Source organism: Macrobrachium nipponense, chromosome 10, assembly GCF_015104395.2.
Source record: "Macrobrachium nipponense isolate FS-2020 chromosome 10, ASM1510439v2, whole genome shotgun sequence".
Classification (NCBI taxonomy): domain Eukaryota; kingdom Metazoa; phylum Arthropoda; class Malacostraca; order Decapoda; family Palaemonidae; genus Macrobrachium; species Macrobrachium nipponense.
Window position 1 is genome coordinate 68,448,408 of NC_087204.1, and position 26,410 is coordinate 68,474,817.

Sequence of the window (26,410 nt, forward strand, 5' to 3'; positions counted from 1 at the left end):
GCTTTGTACTGCTAGCAATATCCTCTTGGAAGCCACACAAGCGTCCTCTTCAATAGAAGAAGCAGGAGAACTCGAAGGAGAGCGATCCTCAATTACCGATCGAGGAGGCGTCAAGACCAGCTTAGCCTTCTTGATAGAAGAGGGGGCTTCCTCCGAGAAGCGCCCCGGGCTCGAGTCAAATGTGCGTTCTTTCCAGTGCCTTTTCAGTGGCCTAGAAAGATCCGAGTCCTTCCACCCTCGTTTAGGTGAAGGAGAACCGGACGACGAGAAACAATCTCGTAGGACGCTTCTATTAAAGCGGTCCTGAGCAGACTGTAGCGAAAACAGAACCTGCTGAAGGACGCCTGACCGTTGGGGATTGCCCCACAACCTCCGTACGACTTTCGACTTTCCTTCTCCTCTGGGTATGTGAGTTTGGAAGAGGTCTAGGCCTGGAGCATCGCAGGACGGTCAGGGACGACCCCTCCACAACACTGGGAAACACTCACTTCACTAAGTAATTCACTATCACTTCCCTTACCTTGCATGGCCGCCATCTTTGTCTTCATTTTACGAAGAGTAGCCTTCAGATTGGCGATTTCAGAAGCCGAATCCGAATGCAAAGCCTGTGAGGGTTCAGATACATAGGGAGAATCAAATTCATTAATAATAGGAGAGTTAGACTCAGAAAAAGGCTCAATAGGCCTTGTACTCACCACTCCTTTTTTTGTGCAGCCCGTCTAATTCTATCCCTCTCTAACTTCTTCAAGTAAGAAGTTAGAGTCTTCCATTCATTAGCATTCAACTTTTCACACTCAATACAGGTGTTAGCTAAAGAACAGTCAAACCCCCTACATTTACGACATACAGTGTGAGGATCAACCGAAGCCTTCGGTATCCTCACCTTGCAGCCTACATTCACACACACTCTCACACTAACCCTTGAATCAGACATTCTATCAGAAAAATCAAAAGCAAGTCCAAATCCAGTCCACAGTAGCGAATGCCAAAACAACGATCCAGTACGTCACCAAGAAATCCAATATAGATGATCAAAAAAGTCTTGAAAAGCAAATTCCAGTCAGGAGGTAGTAACAACAATGTTGATACCACTGGCGACAGAGAAAATATGATAGAAAACGGGAATGGTTCCTAGTCCTGCCGCCCAGGGCAGGCAGGTAGATCACCTGACCTACCGGTAGCGAGTGGCGCGAAATTTGAATTTCTGTCGGGGACGAAGGAGTCTTAGCTAAGTATATATTTGACAGGTAAGTTCATTGTATGAAATCATTGTTTTATTATAAAAAAAATCTATTTATTCATGAAATTAACAAAAATACACAAATTACTGAATACTTCTTGACGAAAAAGCCTACGAATTACCAAATTTTTTGCAAATACATAATTTATAGATACACTTTACAGAAAATCAGCGAATAGGCGAGTCTGTAAATCTTGAGAACATGAACATGGGGGGTTGGCCATATTCCTCATTTAAGATAACTGAAAATAATTTCTACAATCAAAATATCGTAGGTAGTATATAAAACATATACAGTGGTACCACGACATACGAAAGCCTCAACTTACGAAAAACTCGAGATACGAAAGCAAATACGAAGATTTTTTTTGCTCTACATACGAAAATAGTTCAGGATACGAAAGGTTGTTGCTGTAAAGTCCCGAGATTCGCCCGGACCACCGATAACAATTTTAAAACTCGCGCGCCGCCAACTGAGTAGACTCGCCATTATCCTCCCACTCTCCCATTGGTTCCTGATGCTAGTTACCGCCATAAGATCCTGCTCTCCTATTAGTCAGCATCTCTCCCATGATCCCATCATGCATTTAAGTATCGGCATGCTTTTTCAGCAACTCGGCGGCATCATCGTTATCGTAAGCACGCGGAATTAGTTTGTTCTATATGATTTCGTTTATAGGCAGTCCCTGGGTTATGACGGGGGTTCCGTTCTTGAGACGCGTCGTAAACCGAAAATCATCGTAAGCCGGAACATTGTCAAAATCCTAAGAAAACCTTACTTTTAATGGTTTAGGTGCATTCAAAACTATGTAAACTGCATTCTTATTGCATTTTTCATAAAAAAAACCTTTAAATATTGATTATTTTGCATTTTTGGTGTCATATTTCATCTGCCAAATCAGCGTTTGTAAGCGTTGTAACTCTGGAACATGCATCATAACCCTGGAACATGCGTCGTAACCCTGGACATAATTTCTGATGAATATAATTGAAAAGCGTCGTAACCTCGGAACGTCGTAAGCCAAGACCGTCGTAACCCTGGGACTGCCTGTATTAACGTAAATTTGTTAGTGATTGCGTTGTAGTACTACTTTATCGTGTTGTGTGAGAACTTTACTACATACGTATACGTACTACATAACTTAATTACGTACAGTATATACGCAGTCATAGGTCCCAAGAAAGTTGAAGTAGGAATGAAGAGGATGCTTTCTCTGGAGACAAAGACGGAGATAATTAAAAAGTATGAAGCTGGCATGCGATTGAGTGTGATCGCTATGGAATATGGCCGAAATCCATCGACAATAGGCACCATCCTTAAGCAGAAGGATGCCATTAAAGCAGCTACACCTTCCAAGGGCGTGACTATTTTGTCTAGCATGAGGAGTAATGTGCACGACGAGATGGAAAGGCTGCTTCTTGTCTGGATAAAAGACAAAGAAATCTCTGGCGATACGATAACTGGGACGGCAATCTGCCACAAGGTCAGTGCTATTTTCGGTGATTTGATTGCCCAGGCCGAAGACGACGGAGGAGAAGGGACATCGGCGCCAACCCCAGACTTTAATGCTTCTCATGGGTGGTTCGAAAAATTCCGTAAACGGACTGCATCCATTTGGTGGTGCGGCATGGGGAGGCGGCCAGCTTGGACACGAAAGCAGCCAAAGTCTTTATTAAGACGTTTGACGAGATGACAATCAAGGAAGGCTACAGTTCTCAAGTCTTCAACTGTGATGAGACTGACCTTTTTTGGAAAAAAATGCCTCGGACGTACATCATGGAATAAGAGAAGAAGCTACCCGGGCATAAGCCTATGAAAGACAAGCTTACCCTCGCACTTTGTTTGAACACCAGTGGGGATTGCATGGTGAAGCCCCTACTTGTCTATCATTCGGAGACTCCTTGAGCCTTCAAGCCCCACAAAGTGCTAAAGGAGAAGCTTCCAGTGATGCGGAGGGCTAATGCGAAAGCCTGGGTAACGAGACTTTTGTTCACCAAGTGGGTAAATTGTGTTTCGGCCCGACTATGAAGAAATTCTTGGAAGAGAAGCGCCTCCCTCTGAAATGTCTGCTGTTGTTGGACAATGCCCTTGGTCACCCTCCTGGCCTCGAGGAAGATATCCTAGCGGAGTATTCGTTTATCAAGGTTCTTTATCTTCCGCCTATCACCACCCCTCTCCTCCAGCCCATGGACCAGCAAGTGATATCGAACTTCAAGAAGCTGTATACGAAACATCTTTTCAAGAGATGTTTCGACATCACCGATACCACAAACCTCACCTTGCGAGAATTTTGGAAGGAGCATTTCGACATCTTCACATGCATCCGACTCATCGGTCAAGCTTGGCAGGAGGTTTCGAGGCGAACCTTAAATTCTTTGTGGAGGAAACTCTGGCCTGATGCCGTATCCGCCCGAGACTTCGAGGGATTCGACATGGGCGAAGCTGGTGCTACAGATTCAAGAACAGTAGACGATCCTGAAACTGTTTTGCAACCAGATCTTGACGAGATCGTTGCACTCAGCAAGTCCATGAGGCTGGTCGTCGACGAGGACATCAATGACCTTCTCGAGAAGCACCAAGAGGAGCTTACGATGGATGATCTGAAGGAGTTGGAGGCCATGCAACATAATATCGTTCAAGAAGAGTTCTCTAGCAGCGGCGAGGAGGAGGAGGATGACCCTATGACAACGGCAGAAATTAAGGATGCTCTAGCTGCTTTTCATAATGTGCAATCATTCATAGAAAAGAGACACCCTAAAAAGGCTTACACAGGTCGTATGCTTGCGCAGTTCGATGACGTTTGCCTCCATCGTTTCAGGAACATTGTGAAAAGCAGGCAGAAGCAATCTTCCTAAGATAGTTATTTTTTAAAGAAGCCTTTAGTAGGAGTAAGCAAAAAGGAAGATTCAATTGATACTCCGAAAAAACAGAAAGTTAAAAGTGGTGAAGAAATTGAAATTTTGTTAAAAAAAAAAAATAAAAAAAAAAAAATAAAAAAAAAAAAACAAAATAAAAAAAAAAAAATAAAAAAAAAAGTTTATTTTAATTTTTTTTTGTAAAGTTAAGTTTTACGGTTTTGTTAAAGTGTTTCGCAAAGTTTAGTTTATGTTTCCTGACATTTTTAATGTGTTTCATTAAGTTAGTGTACGTACTATAAGAAGTTTTTTGCCTTTTGTCCTCCTCTGTCGCCACTTTCTGAGATAGCCTCACTTGAAAGGTAAGGTTCCACATTTTACTACATATGCACGTACAGTATTTTTTTCTTGTATACCATGTAACAATAATACACTTTATTTACAGGTACGTACATATTAGTAATACTACGTATTAAGTTAGCTATTGAATGGTCCAAATTGTTGTAGTATTTCATTGTTTATTGGTCAATTTAGCTTTATTATAAAATTTACTGGGGTGTTTTTGTAGGGCTTGGAACGGATTAGGCATTTTACATGTAAAATGCAGTATACGAAAAGCTCATGATACGAAGGCCACCTCAGAACGGATTAATTTCGTATGCCGCGGTACCACTGTATTTGGTTGAGGCAAAAAGATAATGATTCTGTTGTATAAAAGTAAAGGTGAAAAGGGAGACCCCAAGAATATAGAAGAATGTTACTTACTGGTACACCAAGGTAGACATAAGAGAAAGGCTGCTAGGGGAAGGACAGGGTGGGTTCAGACAAAAAAAACAGGATGTGTGTATTAAGAGTTTGCTAAGAAACAGTTATTAAAGTTTAAATAAAAAGGTGGGGTGCAAATATGAACCCATGACAATTGTTTGATAAAATCAAAATAGATGCACAGGTGAGGTTGCTATGGATGTATGATACAGAAAGTGAGCTATTGAGAGTAATAAATTTTTATAATGGAAGCAAAACATGTGAGTATATGTATATGGGAAGGTGACAGGATGTAAAAACAGGTCTGGCTCAGGAAGTTATATGTATGCACAACTGTTTTAACACTGTAGGGAAGGTATAATGCAAAAAATCAGAAAAAGGAAATTCGACATTGATGCATTGCAGAAATTAGTAAGGGTTTGAAAGTATTTGGAATAAAACAGTTAGTATGTGAAAATTAGTAAAAATGATATTGTAATGATACAATTAAGTTTGTTCATACTTACCTGGCAGATATATATATAGCTGTATTTTTCCAAATCCGACAGAAATTTAAACACTTACGACACACGCAGTGGGAGTCAGGTGGTTAGTACCCATTCCCATTCCCGCCGCTGGGAGGCGGGTATCAGGAATCATTCCCATTTTCTATTCATAATTTTTATTCCACTGTCTCCTGAGGGGAGGTGGGTGGGTACTTGATTATATATATCTGCCAGGTAAGTATGAACAAACTTAATTGTATCATTACAATATCATTTTGTTCATGAAACTTACCTGTCAGATATATATATAGCTGAATCCCACCTTTGGTGGTGGGAGTAGACAGAATAGAAGATTTTAGGAAACATATATATGCAGATAATTGATATCTTGATTCCTTACCTGTTAGCATAGCTGACTTCGTGGTTACCGCCGCGTAAGTCTGCTTGTGCTACTAGAGTTGCCAGCGAGGTAGAGACCTATATAGCTGGTGCACTCCAGATGATCTGTCAACAGGGGCGAGACCACGACGTGACTAGACCATATTGACATACCATGAGGGCTAAGAAGTAAAATAAAATATATATATAAAAATATATATCACCACCTGACCCACCTAGCCAAAGTTAAGTGTGTTAAACTAAGGCTTAAGAGTTAAGAAGTCACCGTTGTCGGCGACTCAACTACTAAATTAAGAGCTCTTCCTAACCATTTTCTACAGGATAGGATGAGTGGTACTTCTTGCCCCCAGATTGTGTCTGCAGACACGTATGGCCCTAGCGAGCAGCAGATCTCATTATGCCTCTTTCCACATCTCGCAGGGAGTGTGAATTGAACACAGAGTTGCTTCGCTAAAACATGGTACTCAGGATGTTGCTGAGTGCCATGCTCTGTTGAAATGCTTCCGAGGCCGCGCCCTCACCTCGTGAGCATTCAAATCAAAAGATTTCAAATCTTTGTGCAAACACAAAGAAGGAGCTTTTTGAAAGAACTCCTTAACAATAAAGCCAGGGTGTTCTTCGATATGGGCAAGTCTGGTCTTTTCGGAACACCTGCAGATTGTCCGTACGACTTCGACTTTCTTGAGTTTTATGTAGATAAAACTTGAGAGACCTGACAGGGCACAGGACTCTCTCTGGCTCCTGCCCACTAACTTGTGCCATCCTTGCTTCCAAGCTCCTGGCCCAAGGACCAAACGGGTTTCCATTCTTAGGCCATAAACGAAAAGCTTAGAGAGCACACCGCCTTGTGTTCTCTAAAGCCAAAACTTGTGACGATGGCTTAAAATCTCACTAACCCTCTTTGTCGTATACAGGGTGGTTAGAAAAATGCCTTCCTGATCACATGCAAGAAGTTAACAGGTAGGAGATGTTCGAATGCTTTGACATCAAGAACTTCAGACTATGTCTAAGTTCCATATTGAAAGCTTCGATCTGGACATGCACAGTCAGTTCGTCTGTACTAACGTCAGGTGACCAACCAGTTGACCAGTCAGACGAATCAAGGACAGCAAGGCTGTACCCTGAAGACCAATAATGCACTATTCTTCGCTGAAGGATGAGAGTCTGGACTGCCTGGGCGATTCAAGCTAAGCAAACCTTGGGGGGTGTATCAACGCAACCCAACGTGTTAGCGAATCAACTCCGAGCCACTCCTGACTCGAGCTTCTGGTGCCAGGAGAAAGGAGCGAGGAGCAAAAAGGCGATTCAGTCCCGAAGGACGAATGCCTGACAGTCCAACCTGGTCTCATGGTTAAACGATCATCGGGGGTGTATAAACGCAACCGACTTCGTCAACAAGAAACTCAGGGCTACTATATGTCTCCTGATCTCGCACGAGTGTCTGACTCCGAGAAAACAGGTGAGACAAAAAGTAGATGGTGAGCGAGTTTCGAGATTTCACAGAACTCAAAGATCGTGAAGGGCTTTGTTGTTTGACAGAAGCAAATCTCTGAGCCCAAAGGCCGTCAACAACATATTTGCGTATTCTTTAATAGTTGTGACTGCCAGCTTATCCCCATTCTTCAAACGGAAAGGGAAGACTGCAATCTTATGCTGTCAAAATCTCGATAGTCTGAACGTAGTCAGACTCAGAGCGGAGATGGTTATAGGTACCTTTCGTGTTAAAGGAGACCGACTCTCTCGGAAAAGGTCCTTGGAAGGACGTGACCTCTGTGAATCTAGATCTTGAAGGCCAACATGGGGCGATTAGCGTCATTGTCGCTCCCTGTGATGATATAAATCATCTTATTACATTTTCCTAAAGCGATTGAAAAAGGGGAAAAAGAGACTAAACATCCATCCCCGTTCAATATCATAGGATGGCGTTTAATGTTACCGCTCCCGGATCGAGAATAAGGGAGCAGAGAAGAAGAGCCTCTTCGTCCTCAACCTAGCGAAGAGATGAATGAAAGGACGTCCCTAAAGTCTCCACAACTCTCAACATACTTCTAAAGAAAGATTCCTAACGGAAGTCAGTAGTTGCTGCCTTCGATCGAGACGATCGTACGGACTTTTGCAATCCTGTAACGAACCTCTAGAGGATCGTTCCATTCTACTAAACGCCTGTTGTTATAATAGGCTCTTTCTCGTAAACCCGAACCGGGACCGAGAGAAGATACTTCCTAAGATATGAGAGAGCTGTGGAAGATCAGAGTTGATATGGACCATGGTTCCAAAAACTCGTTTCGAGGACTGGAGGGACGACTGAATTGCTTCCACTTCTTTCAGATTATGATCCAGGACATCTGAAACCCTCTCCAGATGTCCGGCACCTTCTTTCTATCACCTCAAGAGATACTTAACGCACCGAGAGATGTCAGAATCATTCCTAGATCTTTAATAAAATTTCAGTTTCCCAGGCCCGGTAGGAAAAAACTGTAGAGGTCTGAATTGCAGTCTATTCAGGGAAACAAACTTCTTTAGGAAGGAAATGGTCCCCAGCAAGCTCATCCATTCCCTCACACAGTATGTTTACTTCCCTAATAAGGCTGCGCTTTGCCTAAGCAAGAGAGCATATAATAGTGCAATGTTGTGGTAGACTCGTAGTCCTATACCGTGCGGTAACGAGCACCGAAAGGAGTAAGATATCTCTGTAGGACATATTAAGGCCAAACGAATGCAATGTTTATTCATTCATGTAAGAAATCCCCTCAATCTTAGGCTAAAGTCCGTGATTGTAGGGCAGAGATACAGTTAGTCAGTCAATCCCGCAGGAGAGAGAGAGACGTAACTGCCAGCACAGAGATACGGTTAGTCAGTCAATCCCGCAGGAGAGAGAGACGTAACCTATCCGGCGCATGACAGCGAACGAGCTGGTACTGGCTCGTTTGGACTGGAGGAGAGGACAGTGACAGCAGCAGCTTACGATCGTCCGTCATCGTCGTCTCTTAACTTTATGCCTGGGTTGCCAGCTACCCTATTCTATGAAGAAAAAGGTCCCTTATTTTTAGCATAGACTCTCAAGCTGGTATATTTAAGCGAAACAGAAAACGCTAAATATATAGATGCGTTTGTGTCGTCAGAACACTACCATACAACGGTAAAAGAAAAATCGGAAACTCCTGGAAGGCTGCAGGGAGTAACGATTAAATGTCCTTAAAATGGACCATAGACCTCTCGGTTGCCATCCGAAGAGGTAACTACAGCAAGCGTATATGACTTGAACCAACCAGAAAAATAAAATAACGCAAGGCAAAATATGAAATTATATCACAATAAAGTTTGTTCATACTTACATGGTAGACATATATATAGCTGAATTCGGAAATACAGCTACATACATATCTGACAGGCAAGTTTCATGAACAAAACTTAGGAGAATCGAAGCAGTCAGCTCAAGCTTCTTATGTTATTGACATAAGGGTTCATTGACGTAGTCTACAAGTCTATTTCTTGTACGAGTCTGCGAATGACGAATGAGAGCTCTCCGAATCTTGTCAATAAGAGCTTGTTCGCTTACGCAATATCAAGTTAATGAGATGTTTGTCAATGAGAACTAACCCATTTACGGGACAAAGAGATATTTTGTCAATGAGGGGATACCCACTTACTTGACAAAACGATAGTATATTGTCAATGGGGGAAAGTCACTGAATTGACAAAACGTAATCCAGGAAGTCGAGCATTTTATTTTCCGATTCCCGTCTCAACGAGGAAGGGGCAAGAATCCTGTTAAGAGACTGGGCTTACGTCAGGTAGAACGACGATGTTCAATTCGGCAGCGTAGTCCCGACTAGGAACTAACAAAAACTATCATCTGAAAAGCCCTTTCAGATGGGCTAAAAAGCTGGCAAAATTATCCTGGGAAGAGGAAGAAACTCTCCAACCAGCTTCCTCTCCCGTATCGACAACTAATGCCTGCTAAAGCTTAAAATTTATTGGCAGTATGGCAAAGGAAGTCCTGTCTTGCGCTTTCCTGAAGAGCGTACTTTTGATGAGTGCCTTTGCAAGAATCCTACTGAACGTTGCCGAGAGTCCTGACGTGCAGGACATCGAGCCTTTATAACCCGTAACTGCCTTATCGCAAAGTCTTGACTGCGGTAGTGGCAACTTAAATTTATTGGCAGAAAGGCAAAGCTTGCGGTAGAGCAAACGAGAACTTCCCTTGAGCTTTCCTTAACTCCATCCACCTATGCGAAAAGCAATATTAATTGACAGAGACCTCTTGAATTCACGAAACCCGATGTCTTGCTGGGTTTCGAAGAAGAAGTTGTCTGTTCACTTTAAGCTTCCTCCGAAGCACTGCCTACTTCACATTCTTCGCAGGTGAGGTAGAAGGTATCATCGAAGGTAGAGGTAAAAATTCTTTAAGCCCAAATCTGAAACAAGAGCTTGAAGAGTTCAACAGAAACGTTCAGCCAGGCGACACACCTGGCGTGCGCTGGTGCACGCTCGGCGTCCACTGGCGCGCACGCTCGGCGTCCACCGGCGCGCACGCTCGGCGTCCACCGGCGCGCACGCTCGGCGTCCACTGGCGCGCACGCTCGGCGTCCACTGGCGCGCACGCTCGGCGTCCACTGGCGCGCGCTTGGCGTGCACCCGCGCGCCCCTGGCTTGGGCGTCCGCTCTCAAAAGCTTACTGCTACTATGACTTCTTTTACGTATTTCTCGGTGGAAAGACGGACACAAGTTCAGGCGACGTTCGCCTTCTTACTTCTCACTGAAACGCATAACGAGAGAGAGAGAGAGAGAGGACGTGAAGCGTCCTCTTCTATAAAGCTTCTATTTAGAGGGCGCGAGTCCATCCGAAAGCTCCAACCCCTGCGCAGGGGAGGACGCTTCGGAGGACGAGAAGCAATCCTTCAGGATTCGTGCACGTGCACGCACTTAGGCAGTCTGGGGATTTTCATCAGAAACTGCCGAAGGCACGCCAGATCGGTGGGGGTTCCTCGTAACCCTCCTTCGGCTTTCGACATGCTTTCTCCCTGGTTCTGGGAGTCAAGCAGAGGTCCCGGCCTAGAGGCGAAACGAGGCCGATCTGACGCACCCTCCACTACACAAGGGGTATCACTGCACTTCTGCACTTCACTTTTACTCTCTAAAGCAAGCACTTTCGATTCTAAGTTACGAATCGAAAGAGTATCAGAGAAAGGGCAATTTCTCTACAGTAACCCACTGCTTAGGGCCCGAAGGCAACACTGCAGGGTTAGGAGTAACAATTACAGAAGTAGCACTTCACAGCAATGAAGGAGAGCGAGCACCTCTCGTAGACATATACATAGCCCGTAGCCATACTACAGGGTTAGGCAAATAAAGTCTACAGGAAGGTTAGCAGGTTCACTACCCTGACTTTTGTTACTGATTAATTGCGTACGTACCGAATCATACACGTCTTGCCTTACGGAAATTAGACATGTTTTGTTAACTGATTAATTGCGTACATACGAATCATACGTCTTCCTTACGGAATAGACAAAGTCTCACACTCCTTACATGACAAATCTCAACAAAGAAGCAAGACCCATACCCCTCGTACATACCAAGTGCGAATCTACCGAAGCTTTCGGTAGCCACACCCTATCTTTGCAGACAACCCCGTCTGAAACTAGCCTAACTAGATTCAGATATTTTATGCAAAAATGAATCAAATTCAAATCAATTTAAGATAGCGTATGCCTAGCCACAAATCCAAGTAAATAATTCAAAAGACAATTAGGATACTTAGCGGCAATGAAGTTTCCAAAATCCTAAGACGGAGGTACTGAAAACAGGTGTTTTCAGCACCGGCGACAGAAAAATTATGAATAGAAAATGGGAATGATTCCTGATACCCGCCTCCCAGCGGCGGGAATGGGTACTAACCACCTGACTCCCACTGCGTGTGTCGTAAGTGTTTAAATTTCTGTCGGATTCGGAAAAATACAGCTATATATATATCTGACAGGTAAGTTTCATGAACAAAATAAGGATGTAAAGATAAAAGTGGCTCATTGTATAGGTATTTGGGAGCAAATATACAGAATGTGAAAGGATTAGAGAATAGGTAGCTCGTAGAATAGGTGCTACAAAGAGGGTAACAATGTAAGGCCAAAAAATTATGGAGAGGCCTGGAGTGTCTATGGACGCTAAAGTATGAATGTATGAAGGGACTGTTCAGCCACACCTCCATGATGGAATTTGGATGCTGAATGTCAATGCAAGAAAAAAGGTTCAATATATGAGGCATCAGAAAAACTGAAAGGGTGAGAAAAGCAGAAATAAGTAGATGTGGTTCCCATTAGTGAAAGGATGGATATAGTGTTTTGAGTTTGTTTGGATACATGGAATGAATGGAGGAAGACAGGTTTGTGAAAAATATATGCTACCTTCAAAATTTTGGGGAGTTTGGAGAAGAGTGAAAGAATATGGAAAAGAAGGGAGTCCTTCCTGGAAGTGCAAAAATACATGCAAGATTAAGGTGAATGTTGTGGTACATGTATCAGTGTTAGTCATGGTATGTACTGTGTGGGCCAATGAAGCAACTAATGTTGTGGACACATTTTTATATGAGTAGTTCATTTACTATTCAGCATTTAAAAGCGTAACAGCAGCAGTGACTTGTTTTTTTTTCTCTGGAACCAAGTCCTGTTATGGGAAACAACTTTTTGAAAAAACTATGACAGGACTTTATTTTTATTACAGAAAGACAAAACTAAATCTCACCTCCATAATAGTAATTTCATCACCAGCTCTTACATCAGGCAGGCTCTCTTCATCTTGTAAAGCCAGCCAATCCATAACCTGCAAATCAGACATTTAACATTTCATGAGCTCTCAACTCATAAATTCACAACATGCTTCATCTTACTTTACTAAATACTAAGGACAATGAGTCTCAAACCTACCCAAACTGCATAACATTTACTTTAAAACACTCATGTGAAACGTGACAAGTGAAACTTTTCCAAATTAATGGTGCTTGAAGAATAAAAACACTAATTATAGCAACATAAGATTTGATGTCAAGTTTCCTGGGAGCCAAGATGCTTCTACAGTCCTTTTCTTCAATCCTTTAAAAGCTATTTAAAACTATTTTTATGCTTACACTCCACATATTTCACAAAATAAGTATTACAGCTTCAAAATAATAGTTCCCAAAATTATGGATTTCTTTACTTACTGGACAGACTTGAAAAATGATATTGTTAAGATACAATAAAGTTTTGTACATACTTACCTGGCAGATATATACTTAGCTATAGACTCGGTCGTCCCGACAGAATTTCAAAACTCGCAGCACACGCGACAGGTAGGTCAGGTGATCCCCCATTCCCGCCGCTGGGTGGCGGGATCCGGAACCATTCCCGTTTTCTAAGACATAATTTCTCTTCCACCTGTCTCCTGAGGGGAGGATGGGTGGGCCATTAATCGTATATATCTGCCAGGTAAGTATGTACAAAACTTTATTGTATCTTAACAATATCATTTTTGTACATGAAAACTTACCCAGCAGATATATACTTAGCTGATTGGCACCCTTGGTGGAGGGTAAGAGACAGCTAAAACATAATGATAATACTTATACTAAATACATTAAAAACAGGGAAAAAACAACATATGTTCTTGGATATAATAATCCATGGTTCCTACCTGATTGGGCTGAAGACTTCATGACTACTGTCAATGAGTCTGCCTGCCTCAAGAGTCCCAGCGAGGTATGGACCTATGGCTGAATAACTCTTTGGATCGTGTCAATGGGGGCTAGCCCGCTTACGCGACAGAGCCTACTCTGGATCGTACCAATGGGGGCTGACCCACTTACATGGTAGAGCCTTGACCTTTTGTCATATCAATGGGGACTAGCCCTCTTACATGACAGAGTTAAGATTTCTATAAGTAAACACAAGGAGCACTGAAGCCAATCCCGATCACCTGACCATGTTAGTACTGTTATAACCTATGAATTGCAAGAGGGTCCCCTATTCCCTCTGACAATCAACCAATAAAAACAACCACCAATAAAGACAAATTTAAACACTAAAGTAAGTTAAGAAGGATTAGCCTCAGCCCCTTCTCCCAGCACTGAATTCGCCGAAACATACGCTCCCAGAGCAAAGCACTTTTCGTAAGAAATTTTTACGTCTCTTTAGGTATTGGAGGCAAAACACAGAAATTACATCTCGAAAAAGTTGACTCTATTAGTGCCTGAAAGAGACCATGTTTTGTGAAATGCCATTGACGTAGCTATGGCTCTCACTTCATGTGCTCTTACTCTGAGAATCTTGAGGTGCTCTTCATTGCAAGTAAGGTGAGCTTCCTTTATTACATCCTTTATGAAGAACGTAAGGGCATTCTTTGAAATCGATCTTTTCGGATCTTTTACAGAGCACCAAAGACTTTCTTCTATACCTCCCAGCAACACTTTTTTTCTTCAGGTAGAACTTGAGTGCCCTGACTGGACACAAAGTCCTCTCTAGTTCTCTTCCTGTTAGTGAAGAGAGTCCTTTTATCTCAAAGCTTCTTGGCCAAGGTTTTGAGGGATTTTCGTTCTTTGCTAGAAAAAGTGGTTTAAAGGTGCAAACCGCTGAATCCTTCCTAAAACCAACTTTACCTTCCAACGCTTGCAACTCGCTAATTCTCTTAGCTGTTGCTAATGCAAACAGAAATAAGGACTTTCTAGTTAAGTCTCTAAATGAAGCTGTGTGAGATGGTACGAATTTTTCTGACATTAGGAACTTAAGGACCACATCCAAGTTCCAGCTAGGTTTCTTGATTATCTGGTCTTTCGTGGTTTCGAAAGACCTTATAAGGTCATGGAGATCTTTATTATTAATAAGATCTAGTCCTCTATGTCGAAAGACTGAGGCCACCATACTCCTGTAACCTTTTACTGTCGATACTGCCAGGTTACAGTCCTTTCTCAAATAGAGAAGAAAATCAGCGATTTCAGTTACAGAGGTACTGGAAGAGGATATTTTCTTATTCTTACACCATCTTCTAAACAACTCCCACTTCGACTGATACACCTTAGAGGTGGAAACTCTTCTGGCTCTTGCAATAGCCTTCGCCACTTCGCGCGAAAAACCTCTTGCTCTGTCGAGCCCTTCGACAGTCTGAAGGCGGTCAGACTTAGAGCGGGGAGGTTCTTGTGAAAATCTGTCCAAAGGTGGGGCTGCTTTTGAGAAGATCGTTCCTCAGTGGAAGCGATCTTGGAAAATCTACTATCCACTCCAGCACCTCTGTGAACCAATCGAGAGCTGGCCAGAAGGGAGCGATGAGGGTCATTTTTGTTCCCTCTGAGCAAGCGAACTTCCTCAATATTTCCCCTACTATCTTGAAAGGAGGGAAGGCGTATGTGTCTAAGCCTGTCCAATCTAGCAGAAAGCTGTCTACGGCTACTGCTTGCGGATCCGAGATCGGGGAGCAATAGTTTTCTAGTCTGTGATTCCTGTTGGTCGCAAACAGGTCTATATTGGGCCTTCCCCTCCCCACAGATGCCACAGTTTGTTGGCAAATCTGAGGATTGAGAGTCCATTCCGTGGGTAGGACTTGGTCTTTCCTGCTAAACAGATCTGCCCGGACATTTCTCTCTCCCTGCATAAACCTTGTGAGAAGAGAGATCTTCCTTTCCTGAGCCCAAATCAGCAGATCCTTTGCTGATTCGTACAGGGAGAAGGAATGCGTCCCCCCCTGTTTCTTTATATATGCAAGGGCTGTTGTGTTGTCCGAGTGAATTTGAATCACCAGACCTGAGACCTGTTCCTCGAAATGAACTAGAGCTAGATGAATGGCTGTTAGTTCTTTCTTGTTTATGTGCCAGGACACTTGTTCTCCTTCCCAAGTGCCTGACACTTCTTCCGAACCTAGGGTTGCTCCCCACCCTGAATCTGAGGCGTCTGCAAATAACGCTAGGCGAGGGTTCTCTAAGTGAAGGGAGATCCCCTTGCTTAGTTTTTGTGGATCTAACCACCAGAGGATATTCTCCTTGATTCCCTTCGAGATCGGAAAGGTTTCTCCCAGATCTTGGGACTTCCAATCCCATTTCTCCTTCAGATAAAATTGAAGGGGTCTTGGGTGTAGTCTTCCTAAGGAAACGAACTGTTCCATCGAGGAGAGGGTCCCCAGTAAGCTCATCCATTCCCTCGCGGAACAATGTTCTTTCCTTAAGAAGACTGCCACCTTTTCCAAGCAGCGTTCTCTCCTTTCCTGCGAAGGATACGCTAGAAAATCCAGAGAATCCATCTGAATCCCCATATAGACAATGCTTTGCTGGGGAGTCAGCATGGATTTCTCGAGATTGACTAAAAGTCCCAGGGACTTTGTCAAGTTCAGAGTAAAGTAAAGGTCCTCCAGACATTGTTTCTCCGATTGGGCTCTTATTAGCCAATCGTCCAGATATAATGAGATCCTGATCCCTTCCAGATGTAGCCAATAAGCTACATTCTTCATGATGTCCGTGAAGACTTGAGGGGCAGTCGAAAGTCCAAAACACATCGCTCGGAACTGGAATACTTTCCCTTGGAACATGAATCTTAGGTATTTCCGTGATGCCGGATGAATTGGCACATGGAAATACGCATCTTGAAGGTCCAGGGACACCATCCAGTCCCCTGGACGAAGAGCAGACAGAACAGAGGAAGACGTCTCCATCGAGAATTTCTTCTTCATAACAAAGAAATTCAGGGCACTGACGTCTAGCACCGGTCTCCATCCGCCCGATGCTTTCGGTACCAGGAACAACCGATTGTAAAATCCTGGAGACTGGAGATCTTGAACCAGTTCTACTGCTTCTTTGGAAATCATCTGTTCCACTGCTTGCTTGCGAAAATAGCTAGGTCCTTTTCCGGACCCGAATTCCCGAGTATCTTGCAGTCAACTCCCTTGGAGTTGTCATCAAGGGAGGATTTTCCCTGAAGGGGATCAAGTATCCTTTTTTCAGGATCGAGAGGGACCAAGAATCCGCTCCCTTCTGCGCCCAGACTTTTGCAAACTGGAGTAGTCTGGCGCCTACTTTTGTCTGGAGGACGCTCTGTTCATTTAGACTTCCCGAAGGACCTTCTAGATGGTCTACTCCTCCGTTCTGGTCTGCGACCTCTAAGAGGGGTTCTAGAAGAGGAGGCACCTCGAAAGGGCTGTACAAAAGAGGGTCTCTCTCTTTTTTCAATAGGCACGGCCGGCCTAAACTTCTTAGCTGAGTGTGTGAGGAGATCCTGAGTTGCCTTCTCCGTTAGAGATTTTGCAACCTCCTTAACCGTCTCCTGTGGGAACAGATGAGAGGACAAAGGGGCGAAAAGAAGAGAGGATCTTTGTAAGGGTGATACGGCTCTTGTTAGAAAAGAGCTAAAAACCGATCTCTTCTTTAAGACTCCTGTTCCGAAAAGCGAGGCAACTTCTACGGAGCCGTCCATAACTGCTCTGTCCAAGCAAGCCAGGACACTTGAAAGTTCTTCCATCGAGACAAAGTCAGTGTCCTGAGCTCTCTTGGCTAATGCTCCCAATACCCAGTCCATGAAATTGAACACTTCTAGTCTTAAAAGAAAGACCCTTTAGAAGGTGGTCTAGCTCACACATGCCCCATGTTGCTTAGCAGAAAGCAAAGACTTCCTCCTGGATGAGTCTACTAGAGAAGCAAAGTCCGCGTCTGCGGATGAAGGGAGGCCTAACCCCATGGGTTCCTTGGTCTCATACCACCTTCCAGGTTTCCCTGTTAACTTGGAAGGAGGGCAGGAAAAAACTGTTTTGCCCGCTTCCCTTCTTGAGGCTAACCATTCTGGAAACAGGTCTTTCTTTAAAGCCATTTTTCATACATGAAAGCAGGGCGCATCTTGACGAATGAAGAAGACTTATGAGCTTTGGTACTGGACATTAAAGATCCTGGTGAAGGAGGATCAGCAGGATGAAGGGAGTCTCCGAACTCCTTGAGAAGTAGAAGAGAGAGCCTCTTGTAGTCCGAAACTGCTACATCTACGGGCTTGTCCTCATCCGACACTTCTTCCAAAGGATCAACTGAAGGAGACCGTTTGGAAGTGATCGGGCTCTTCCCGGGAGAAGTACTCCTTTCCCGAGAAGGGGAGCGCTGAATGATAGAAAAACTTCTAAATGAAGAATGAGGCTCCTGGCGGCCAGAAACATTCTTGCGCCTACTAGACTCTTGTTGCCTAGTCACTTGAGGTTCACAAGACTCGCGGCGCTTGAAAGGCTCCTGGCGCCCTGATTCAGGGCGCTTGAAAGGCTCCCTGCGCCCTGACTCCTGACACCTAGCAGGCTCCTGGCGCCCTGACTCTTGACGCCTAACAGACTCCTGGCGCCCCGACTCCTGGCGCCCTGACTCCTGTCGTCTAACTGAGTCCTGACGCCCTGAATCCTGGGGCTTGAGAGGCTCTTGACGCCCTTTCTTACGTCTCACTGCCTCTTTGCGCCTGACTGGCTCCTGATGCCAATCCTGGTCCTGTAGTCCCAAAGGATCCTGATACTTGAATTGGTTTAGGTTCTCTTCAGGCTCCTTGAACCTAAACCGATCGAGACTTCTGCTCGATTCACGGCGTCTAGAAGGGGAGAGGCTACGTAGAGCGCCTACAGGGCGAAAGGAATCGCCTGTCAGGAGAAAAACTCCTATCCAAAGAGTCTCTCGACGAAGGCGATAATCGCCTTGGAGAGTGTGGGGGCTCTCTCCTATACATAAAGGGGCGCTTAGAGGAACTCTTAACAGGGAGCGAAACATCTTTCCTCCTTGTTGAATCCTTAGCGAAAGAGCCTACTAAAGAGGCTAACTGCTCCTGCAGGTTAATCAGGAACTTCTTCGTTGGATCCTGAAGAGAGGGCTCCTCCTCTCTCGCCTTCTTAGGATCCGAGGGCCAATACTCGGGAAAATGCTCTGGGCTGGAATCAGCCGCGTCTCCTTTTAGCGCCTTCCAGGTTCTCTTCAAAGGGCGCGATTGAGAGGCCAAACTCCATCCTCTTTTAGGAGAGGAAGAGTCCGAGGCAGAAAAACACTCCCTTAGGATGCCTTTTCTGCGGCTATCCAAGGCAGCCTGGGACTTTACAACAGGATCTGCCGAAGGGACGCCTGACCGTTGGGGATGTTCTGCATCCTCCCTGCGGCTTTCGACATTCCTCCTCCCCTGGTCCTGGGAGTTTGGAAGAGGTCTAGGCCTAGGAGCAATGAGGAACCGGTCAGACGCCCCCTCCACTGCACTGGGGACACTGCACAAATCACTATCACCACTCTTACCTTCATTTAACGCTCGTAACTGAGCTTGGAGTTTCTTGATTGAAGCTTTCACATTTTCCCTTTCAGAGAAAGAATCTTTGGATTCAGTACGGGGAGAAGCAGCTGTGGCTAAGGGAAAATCGTTAGTAATAGGAGAGTTATGAACTTCCTGTTCTAGAGAACAAGATCTACTAGATGATCTAGCTGAAGCTTTCCTTACTCTATCCCTCTCAAGTTTCCTAACGTAAGAAGATAACTCCTTCCATTCAAGCTCTGTTAGGTTCTCGCACTCAATACAGGTGTTATTAAAAGAACATTCATTCTCTCTACATTTAGAGCAAACATTATGAGGGTCTACCAACGATTTCGGTAGCCTAACTTTACAACCTTCCTACTACAAACTCTAAACATAGGTGAAGCCTTAGTGTCAGACATCGTGAAAGAGTAGTCAATACCAAAGTCAAAAAACAGTCCACAAAAAGCGTATGCCAAGCCAGAGAAAAAAACAGAATACGTCACCAAAAAACCAATCCAAATTCTCGGCAAACGAGTTGAAATCCAAGATGGAGGAACGAACAATAGGTGTTGTCCGTTCAACCGACAGAGAAATTATGTCTTAGAAAACGGGAATGGTTCCGGATCCCGCCACCCAGCGGCAGGAATGGGGGATCACCTGACCTACCTGTTGCGTGTGCCGCGAGTTTTGAAATTCTGTCGGGACGACCGAGTCTATAGCTAAGTATATATCTGCTGAGTAAGTTTTCATGTACAAAAACAAGGTGCCCATAAACATATTTATCAATTTCTGAAATTTATGGAAAATACGTTAAATTGCGAAAGCTAAAATGACCTGTGACTTGAACAATCCGTTTAAGTAAGCTGGCATCACATGAGACAGGACATATCTCAACCCAGCACACCAAACTGCCTGCACTATACAGCATTCTTATTGTATGACCATTGTTCTGTGTCAGAATCTTCAATTCTGTGTTTGTTTCCCTATGTCTCATGACTATATAAATAAGCTATGTCTTGTGACAACTTTATTAGACCTTAAAATACTGTAGACCCTTCATGATTATAATTTTCTGGGCTCAGCCGTGTCGCTCCATGAAATGTGTCCTCTTTAGCACTATTTCTAGTAAAATGTTGCTATAATACCAGAGAACTGCTAAATTGGACATGTCAGAAGTCTCTGACTCGCTCACCTAAATAAAAGGTGTCGGTATAAAACTGGAGAAATAGTGCCAAAGAGGACACATTTCACTGGGCTTCCTCGCCCAGAAATAGATTTTTCCTACGTCAAAATCCCTTATTTGATCACCTGTTGTAGTATTACACATCTACCAATCATGTACCTATAATTCAAGTTCCAATTAAATGCTGTTAAGCCTGCACTATACAACATAAAGTTTTAATATCTTATCCTAAAAGTAAAGGTAAAAGTTTGAGGATTCTGTATCTGCTATTAAGCACTGCTGCCCAGAAGTTTGATCCCTCTCAAGCAGCAAGGTTCTCTGGTATAAGACAAGGTAAACACAGTCTTACAGAGAAAGCCACATCAGCAGAGGCAGTGTTAATGAGATCCCTGTGCATGAGTTCAACAAGCAAACAAATGACGGCCAAAACTAAAAGAATACCTATAGTAACAAAGCTGGATCCAATACAGTAAATGTACCCTCATACTCCTCTACACTCAAGATCAGGCTTTAAAATTTAAGGAAAGAGACTAAGTAGAAGACTAATCTTTCATTCAATTCACAAAAAGACTGTACGATAATCTGCTACAACTAGCAAACTAAGGGCTGCAATTTCATATGAAGTTTCCAAGTCTTTAAGGAGATGCATAGTGTAGTATTATTATTTGTGGTAGGTCCTAGCTATCAAACTATTTCTTTATGTTGTTTTCTAATGTTAATGTTTTGTAGCATGATTGTCATAAGTTATGTGCTTGTGTTCATATGTGCATGAATGTTGTTAGTTATTGTCTGTTTTTCTGTTACAGATGTGGTAGTTTGGTAATGTGTTGAATAAAGCTTGGAATCTGTCACCAAGTGTTTACTTTTATTACAATTTATTCAACACATTACCAAACTACCACATCTGTAACAGAAAAACAGACAATAACTAACAACATTCGTGCACACATGAACACAAGCACATAACTTATGACAATCATGCTACAAAACATTAACATTAGAAAACAACATAAAGAAATAGTTTGCCTCAACAGTGTAAACCCATTGCAGTTAAATCTAGACGCTATAGCCAGGATGACCAGCTGTTTGTAAAAGACCAGATATCACATTTACTATCTGAAGGTATCATTGAGCCAAGTATATCCCCTTGGAGAGCACAGGTTGTAGTAGTCAAATATCCACTTGGCAGGCACAAAAAGAGACTTTGCATTAATTATTCCCAGACCATTAACCAATACACAGAACTAGATGCATACCCCCTCCCAAGGATAGAGGATATGGTGCATGACCTTGCAAAATATAAGGTGTTCTCCACATTTGACTTAGAGTGCATATCACCAAATCAGCATTAAAGAGAGTGAGAGGAAGTACACTGCTTTTGAGGGTGCAGGGAAATTGTTTCAGTTTTGTAGGATTCCATTTGGTGTCACGAATGGTGTAGCTGCTTTCCAAAGAGCTATGGACAAACTAGTTGAAGATGAGAACCTCAAAGATACTTTTCCATATCTAGATAATATTACTGTAGGTGGATTAACTCAGGCTGAACATGATGAAAACGTTCAAAAGTTCTTGGATGTGGTTCGGAAACGGAAGATCACCCTAAATGAAGTGAAATCGGTTGTGTCTGTTCCTACAATCAATGTTCTAGGGTATTGTGTCGGTAATAATGTGATAAAGCCTGACCCTGACAGATTACGTCCCCTTCAAGAATTACCGCCTCCCACAAATATGGGGTCTCTGCGAAGAGCTCAAGGGTTGTTTGCATATTATGCCAAATGGATCCCTCGTTTTTCTGATATGATTCATCCCTTAGTGAACACAAAAACTTTTCCACTGAGTGAGCCAGCACTAGCTGCTTTTAACTCCTTAAAAAAACAACTTATGGATGTTTCACTACGGTCTGTGGATGAGAGCCTTCCCTTTGTTGTGGAGTGCGATGCTTCGGAAGTTGCTGTTTCAGCAGTCTTAACCTCTTCATTACCGAAAGTTTGTTTGGAGGTAGGTGGGTACCACCATTCAAGTCTACTACACCGCACCGGGTGCATAAAGGTGGTACGCATAGTACCACCAAAACTCCTCTTTTCAGATAGGGACTTCCAATCATTCTGTAATTTCGGTTTGAAGAGTTTGGAGCAAAATAAACAGTATGACACGATGCCAGACGTATGATGAACCCCAAAAAATATTATTACTGCTTATAGTAGTGTGTAGGTGACAGATGAACTGCGTCTCAACAAAAAATCACAAAACCAGACAAGCGTAAACATGTAATAACTTCTACCCAAGTATAAAAAACAGTGTATCCATCATTTACTGTATTTATTTATTATTTATTCACTTATTACATTTTACAAATAAAAGATATGAACACCAGATAAATGAAGGTAGCAAATAGCCTTATAGTAACTTTTATATATAAAAAACCAACCAGAGAAAAAGCGAAAAAAGCGATTTTTTCTGAGGACAAGAAACTTGAAAAATTAGTTTAGATACCCCTGATGCCCCTAAAGTTGTTTTCTGTGATGAAACTAATCTTAGAAAACGTAGAAAATTACATCGACCACCAATTTTTGAAAGATATACTATAAAATTTGCGATTTCCATATTATTGGCGGGGCTTTCGCTTTAGTTTTTGCTCTTTTTTTTGTTATTATGTGCTTATTTACTGTTCTATTTTGATAATACTTTATGTGCATGTTCCAGGTGCGATATACCAACATTCTGTAAGACCGAATTTCTATTCAAGACTGTAGTTTTCTCACTGACCACCAGTGTCCCTTGTACAAGGGACACTGAGTTTCTCATTTTTTTTCATAAAATCATTTATTTTCCCTGTGGATGATAAAACTAACAGAGAATATGCGTTATTATAGTGGTAATAATACCTGATAATTTCATTAGCCTGTCTTGATTAGTGTATTTTTGGCAAATATTTTTACGATCGGCACCCCTCCAAACTCGAGTCACTACCGAGAGATTCAGTTCGGCAGCAAACGCAATGTTTACATTCTGCTCACCCACCCGGTAAAGAAGGGGTTAAACCAGGGTGACCAGCCGGTAGCTTTCATGTCAAGAACGCTCCAGGGTAGTGAGTTGCATTATCCAGCAGTGGAAAAGGAGGCTACCGCTATTATTGAAGCTGTTCGCAAGTGGAGCCATTTCCTAGCGAGACGACATTTTACTCTGATTACTGATCAGCGATCCGTGATGTTCATGTTAGACAGCAGGAAGAGAACTAAAATAAAGAATAACAAGATACAAGAGTGGAGGTTGGAGCTGGCATCATACAGCTATACCATACAGTATCGTCCTGGGAAACAGAATATTGCACCGGACACCCTGACTCGTGCCTATTGTTGTTCTATTTCTTTAATGTCGAATCTCACTGACATCCACGAGAACCTCTGCCATCCTGGGGTCACTCGTCTTTTGCACTTTGTGCGATCCAAAAACCTCCCCTTTTCAACAGAGGACGTGAAAAGTGTGTGCGCTTCTTGTAAAATCTGTGCACAACAAAAACCGCAATTCCATCGTCCAGGAAAAGGAGTCCTCATAAAGGCCACCCAGCCAATGGAACGTCTTAGTATTGATTTCAAGGGGCCTCTGCCCTCTACCACGAACAACAAGTACATTCTTACAGTTATTGACGAGTATTCACGTTTCCCCTTTGTGTTTCCCTGTCCAAACATGTATTCTAAAACAGTGATCAAATGTCTTGAATCTATCTTTAGCCTTTGTGGAATGCCTAGTTTTATTCATTCAGATCAAGGTCCTTCTTTCATGTCCCAGGAACTGAAAATGTACCTTTCTCAGAAAGGGGTTGTAACAAGCAAAACAACACCTTATCATCCGATGGGGAACGGCCAGGTTGAGAGATACAATGGTATTATTTGGAAATCTATTCTTTTAATACTTGAAACTCGTAACTGAAAGACTCAACACTGGGAGATAGTACTTCCTGAGGTTTTGCATTCAGTTAGGTCGCTCTTATGTACAGCAACCAATGAAACCCCTCATGAACGTTTCTTTAGGTTTCAGCGACGCTCTAGTCTTGGAAATACATTACCATCATGGCTTTTGACTCCTGGACCCGTACTATTGCGACGACATGTTAGGTCTAGCAAACATGAACCGTTAACTGATCAGGTTCAACTCATGAATGCAAACCCAATGTATGCAAATGTCAAATATCCAGACGGAAGAGAATCAACTGTGTCTACTCGTGATTTAGCTCCAAGTCCTGAGGGTGCAATGATTCCTGTACACCAGGTTGAATCGTTAAGAGAGATGGAGTCCCCAAATACACCTGGAGTGCAGGATGCACAAACTCATGTTACACCTGATGTGCAGGATGCACAAACTCATGACAGTTCACAAACTAATGATAACTGTGATTCTCATGTGCCCAGTGAGCCCACTGAGCTAAGAAGATCCACTTGTGTGTCAAGACCTCCTGATCGCTACGGATGGGATTAAACCAATAAATTTGTTTAGTTTAACAGTGAAATTTTCTAGGAGGGGAGAATGTAGTATTATTATTTGTGGTAAGTCCTAGCTATATTCAACTATTTCTTTAGTTGTTTTCTAATGTTAATGTTTTTGTAGCATGATTGTCATAAGTTATGTGCTTGTGTTCATGTGTGCATGAATGTTGTTAGTTATTGTCTGTTTTTCTGTTACAGATGTGGTAGTTTGGTAATGTGTTGAATAAAGCTTGGAATCTGTCACCAAGTGTTTACTTTTATTACACATAGCAAAACTGGAATTAAATTTCAACAACACCTCATTAAATACAATCTCAAGAGATCAATTTCTCAGTTAAATGAAGCAGCAATAGTACCACATTATGAATAATTACCTTCAGCAAAGGTAACACATCAAAATTAAGCAGTTTCATGCACTAATTTGGCCACACAGCAAATGAAAAAAGGTATAGAATGCACTCTAGACATAGTAGTGCACAATCTCCTAATACACACAATGATTAATATCACCTCTAACAGGCTTTAACCCTCTTACGCAGATTGGACGTATTAAACGTCGAGTCAAAATGTCTCCCGTATGCAGATTGGACGTATGATACGTCGACTCAAAAAAGTTTTTTTTTAAATTCGTGGAAAAATACTTAATAGGCCTACCAGCCGAAAACTTTTCAATCACGCACCTTGGGGGATGCTGGGAGTTCACGGATCAAGGCGTTGTTTTGTTTACAATCGTTACGCAGGCGCGCAAGCGCGAATTTCTTTCTTATCACACTAAAAAGAATTAGTGACACATCTCAAAAATTATTTCGTCACTTTGACATAATTTTTGCACCATTTTAAATTATCCGTTACATGGAGTATTACATATGAAAATGTGCGCAATTTCATGTAGAATACAACAATAAAATACTCATCATTGTAGCTTTTATCAGTTTTGAAATATTTTCATATAAATAACAATAAGTGGCAAAATTTCAACCTTCGGTCAACTTTGACTCTACCGAAATGGTTGAAAAACGCAATTGTAAGCTAAAACTCTTATATTCTAGTAATATTCAATCACTTGCCTTCATTTTGCAACAAATTGGACGTCTCTAGCACAATATTTCGATTTATGGTGAATTTATGAAAAAAACTTTTTCCTTACGTCCACGCAGTAACTCTTCCGATAAATTTTTTCGTGCGATTGTCGAAATGTTTGCACCATTTTAAATTTGCCATTGCATAAAGTTTTATATATGGAAATGTGCGCAATTTCATGCACAATACAACTAAAAACAACCCATGGTTGTAGCTTTTATCAGTTTTGAAATATTTTCATATAAATCACAATAAGTGCCAAAATTTCAACCTTCGGTCAACTTTGACTCTGCCGAAATGGTCGAAAAACGCAATTGTAAGCTAAAACTCTTATATTCTAGTAATATTCAATTATTTACCTTCATTTGCAACAAATTGGAAGTCTCTAGCACAATATTTCGATTTATGGTGAATTTATGAAAAAAAAAAAAAAATTTTCCTTACGTCTGCGCGGTAACTCTTCCGAAAAAAATCAGAAATTTTTTCGTGCAATTGTCGTAATGTTTGTACCATTTAAAATTAGCTGTTACATAAAGTTTTATATATGAAAATGTGCACAATTTCATGTAGAATACAACAACAAATGATTGAAGGTTGTAGATTTTCTCTTTTTCGAAATATTTGTATAAATCACGATAAATAGAAAAAACCACATTCGGCCAACTTTGACTCTA

General features: G+C 42.4%; 2 protein-coding genes across 2 annotated transcripts in view; one reads left to right on the forward strand and one right to left on the reverse strand.

Moving 5' to 3' along the window:
* LOC135223660 (DNA topoisomerase 3-beta-1-like) overlaps positions 1 to 26,410 on the reverse strand; it is a gene marked incomplete at its 5' end in the record, with an annotated part of 174,629 nt that overhangs the window by 130,473 nt on the left and 17,746 nt on the right. The window contains 1 exon segment of the mRNA XM_064262318.1: positions 12,487 to 12,564. Coding sequence (XP_064118388.1) covers positions 12,487 to 12,564 — 78 coding nt within the window.
* LOC135223662 (DNA topoisomerase 3-beta-1-like) overlaps positions 1 to 26,410 on the forward strand; it is a 275,775-nt gene that overhangs the window by 39,284 nt on the left and 210,081 nt on the right. The window lies entirely within an intron of this gene.